The following is a 4,034-nucleotide window of genomic DNA, read 5'->3' as shown; positions in this document are numbered from 1 at the left end:
GGGGGGGGGGGAGTTGGGAGGAGTGGGCAGTGTTCAGTGACCTATTCCAAAATGTGTATTCAGAAGTGTCTTCACTATGCATGTGTGTGAAGCACCTGTTGTTTATGGAATGGCATTAGATACTAAGTATTACAGAATGATTTATTCATTCAACAAATGTTTGTTGAATGCCTTTTATATGCCACACACTGGACTAGGTTCAGAGATACAAAGATGACTACAGAGCCCTCCTCCCAAGGATTCATGTTTAGTGAAGATATATGTTCAATAGATACTTGTAATACTGGCTTTATCATAATTGTTTCCATTTATATAGCACATTACTACATGCTAGATGCTATACTCAGTGCTTGATATATAGTCCTTGAATTTTTACCTTGTGTATTTTATAATACACAATGATAGTATTATTCTAATTAAATAGAAGAATTGAAACTCAAAAAGTATAAATAACTCCCCAGAACACACAAGTAGCAGATGTCAAATACTCAAATCTTATGTTTTTCCTCTACACCCACATTTTTCTAAATCCTATACATAGTATGTCAGGACAAAAAAAGAAAGAGAAATCAGTGCTGCCTGTTGAAGGTGCAGTATAACAAAGCTTGTCTGGAAAGCCTTCAGGAAATTATTCGTTGAATTGAATCCTAAAGAAGGAGAAAGCATTTTCTAGGCCAGAGTAGGAGAAGGAAGTTATTGCAGACAGAAGGAAAACTCTTTTCAAACACTAAGAGTAATAAAAGAGCTTTGTTGTCGCAAACCAGCTCAGCGAGGGGGAGCGAACCAGAGTGGAATTGGTGGGGAATGAGGAAAATACAGCACAAGAGAAGACACGGAAACAAAGGATGGGACCAGGAGGACTGACTGGGCTGACGGCTACAGCCAGCCCCAAAGCACAAAATCAGCTTTATTTTATAATATCTGTACAGGGTTGTCCAGGAAGAAGTAGCATAGACAATATGGGGAAATAGCATAAACAAAAGATGTAATTTTTGGTCTTAGAGTACAATTGGAAAATATAAATGACTTTAAGGACAAATCATCATGTTAATGGTTTCTACTAAACTTCATTAACATATGACAAGGAGTGAGAAGGGCAAGATCACGAGGATCTCAGCATAGTTGACAAAACAAAGGAAGAACTTTGTGACTTAGTAGTTTCTACTCAACTTTATTAACATGTTATAAGAAGTAGGAAGGCAAAGATCACAAGGGTCTCTGCATAGTTAACTAGACCAAGAAAGAGCTGCATGACTTCTGGCAGAGGGAGCATGAAGAAAGGAATATGGCTGTCTCAGATCGGAGAAGCAATTTGGGGTTCATTCTCTGAATGTTCCCTAGGCTGTGAGGGTCCTGCCAGTCTCATAGCCCGCTCTCCACACTTTGTGTGTTTGAAACCCCAAAAAGAAACCATATATGACTGGAGCACAGATTGAATATGTAGATGGACAAGGGTTCCAGGAAATAAGAGAAGAAAGAGAATTGATCACAACCTGAGAATCCCTCCCTGACTGCTAGTTAAAAAACTGGGCTTCAGCCAATAATCTGGGAAGGATCATCCAAGGATCTTAGGCAAGGAAACCACATAATAAGATCCAGAAGATGACACTGATAGAGGTAGCATATAGTAAGTAAGCATATAGTTTTGCAGGAAGACAAGGCCCAACAGAGAGAAAGAGCACCCAAACACCACGTTTATAAGAGAGAGCTTACAGCATAGAAGAATTCCAAATTGCCGTGCTTGACAACTGGCTTGGTCTTTCCCTTTTTATCAACACTCAGAAAGTTCCACCCCACAGGTACCCTTCTCATTGGCCAGTTTAAATCAAACGGGAATGCTATTCAAGCCCCTATAGAACTACAGGGTTTCACAGAAGTGGAAATTTCCAAGTTCCAGGAAGTTAAGTTTACAATTCCCAAGAGCTGAGTCACTATGGAGAGGACCCTACAGGTGTATCCTTGTGGTTTCTTTGAGAAGACCTGTTCTCCCAAACCTCACCTTTCTTGGGTATCCTCTCTCATTAGTGCTGGAGCTTATGGGCAAATTTTGGTGTTGGAAGTTAAAATTTGGGAATCATTAATGCACAATTCCTGTGGTGAGTTGGCTGAGTGAAAAATAGAAGAGTGCCAGTGACATTTACTATAACTCATTATTGAAATCAATGTTCAAGAGAAGTCAGGAGGAATATCCAATGAAGACGAAATATAAGAAAGATAGGGTAATTGAGGAAAAAAAGAGAACAATCTTTGAAAGGGAGAAACAAGCCAGGTGACTTTCAGGCATGGTGAGACTGTAAAGAATGTATTGAATTTTGACTGAGATAATTTGATGACTTGGCAAAACATTTTCAAGGAGCTGAGAAATAGAGAAAGTGAAGAAGCTTGACTTTAGAAATATAATATAATCCTTATCTAAAGAATAAAAGGTAGTCAGGTATGGTAGTGTGCACCTGTAGTCCTAGCTACTTGGGAGACTGAGGTGGGAGATTGCTTGATCCCAAGAGATCCAGGCTGCACTGAGCTATGATCTGGGCACTAAAGTTCAGCCTAGGCAACAGAGCCAGACCCTGTCTCTAAAAAAAAAAAAAAATGAAGAGATGTCTGCTTTGTTTTTCATTCAGATAACAATTGTCGATAATACATTGCTGTTATAGCGAAAGTAAAGGAAAAATAATGTATGAGTTAAAAGGCACACATACTTTTATAAAAATGTGCAAAGATACTGTCTTATAACTTAATCAGGAAACCAGTACAGGGCCAACTGTATTGTCCTCAAAACTAAAAATGATTTTTACATTCACTGATTCATAAAATAATAATGAGTTTCTTCTGCACAGCCAAACACACAATCAAAAGAACAAATAGACAACTCACAGAATTGGAGAAAATATTTTTAAAAATCAATATTAATGAGTTTCTACCATGTACTGTTATGCTAAACACTGGGTATTCAGTAGTGAACAAACAGACACTGCTACTGTCTTTATGACACATACAAGTCTATTTTATCTGTAGGCAATAGGTATAGAAATACAGTGACCTAAAGCAAAACTTGTGCAAAGGGAAATTGTTTAGGTTATTACTATTTAAAATGTGTTTAAGTTGAACTTCTTTTATTACATTTTGTTTTTCTTTAAAGGTTTCAAAAAGATTGTGGGGTTTGTTTGTTTGTTTCAAATTTTAAAAATGTTTTTCTTTCATCATGTTTCTTTTAGGATACTCCCGAACATTTACATAAAGTGGCTAAACATAATCTCTTACTTCATTTGAAAAAGCTAGAAAAAGAAGGAAAAATATGTGAGTATACTTTCAACTTTTAATTCTTTTATTGCCAGCATTTAGAATATTTTCACAGATGCACCAGTTTCCTTTCAGGAAAAACATCACTCATCATAGTGCTCCCTTAAATATCTCTTTAAGTTAGAGAGACTGGGAAGGTCAGTCGCACAAAGCTAGCTGACTGTAAATTGTAAGTTCCCACAGGACTTAGAATCTCTCTCAGGGATCCAGTCTTTACCAACCAGAAGGACAGTCAAAGGCGAGTGTAGTGGGAAGGTACCTTTATCTCTTAGACCCCCAAAACCACAAAAAAATTTTATATGTGATACATTTGAAAGCGGAAAAGCTTTTGAGCAGTAGTAAAGGTAGTAAACTCAGAAAATATTAAAGCAGTAATTTTGTAATTATTTACTGGCATTAATTTGTCAAATTAATAGTTTTTACAGAAGTTTAATCCTTAAAATCAAGAGTCTCAAAGCTTAAATTTCATTTAGAAGCCTCACTTTTTAAGTATACAAAAAAAAACCAACTCTATATTGAACAACACAATTATTTTAAGAATGAACGCTTTCTCTAGGCACAAGATAACTTAAAATTCAGTGTATTTACTTATCTGTTGTTTAATTTTTACTCTCTGATTTTCTTTCCACAGTTAGCAACACAGATCCTGACAAGAAATGGAAAGCCAACCTTTAGTTTTAGATTAACGAAAGCATTGCTTTGTTTTGTTTTTAGAGAACAGAATGTTTTCTTAC

At 36.5% G+C, this 4,034-nt stretch overlaps 1 protein-coding gene across 1 annotated transcript in view; it reads left to right on the top strand.

Annotated features, from left to right (window-relative positions):
* LACTB2 (lactamase beta 2) overlaps positions 1 to 4,028 on the top strand; it is a 33,120-nt gene extending 29,092 nt beyond the window's left edge. Inside the window, exons 5-6 of the mRNA XM_012809801.2 lie at positions 3,216 to 3,297; positions 3,932 to 4,028. Coding sequence (XP_012665255.2) covers positions 3,216 to 3,297; positions 3,932 to 3,975 — 126 coding nt within the window. The 3' untranslated portion in view covers positions 3,976 to 4,028. The remainder of the gene's footprint in view (positions 1 to 3,215; positions 3,298 to 3,931) is intronic.
* The last annotated feature ends 6 nt before the right edge of the window (positions 4,029 to 4,034 follow it).

This window comes from Otolemur garnettii, unplaced genomic scaffold (genome assembly GCF_000181295.1).
Source record: "Otolemur garnettii isolate 467f Iridium unplaced genomic scaffold, OtoGar3 scaffold00113, whole genome shotgun sequence".
Classification (NCBI taxonomy): Eukaryota; Metazoa; Chordata; class Mammalia; order Primates; family Galagidae; genus Otolemur; species Otolemur garnettii.
This window is presented reverse-complemented; position numbering and strand designations above follow the sequence as displayed.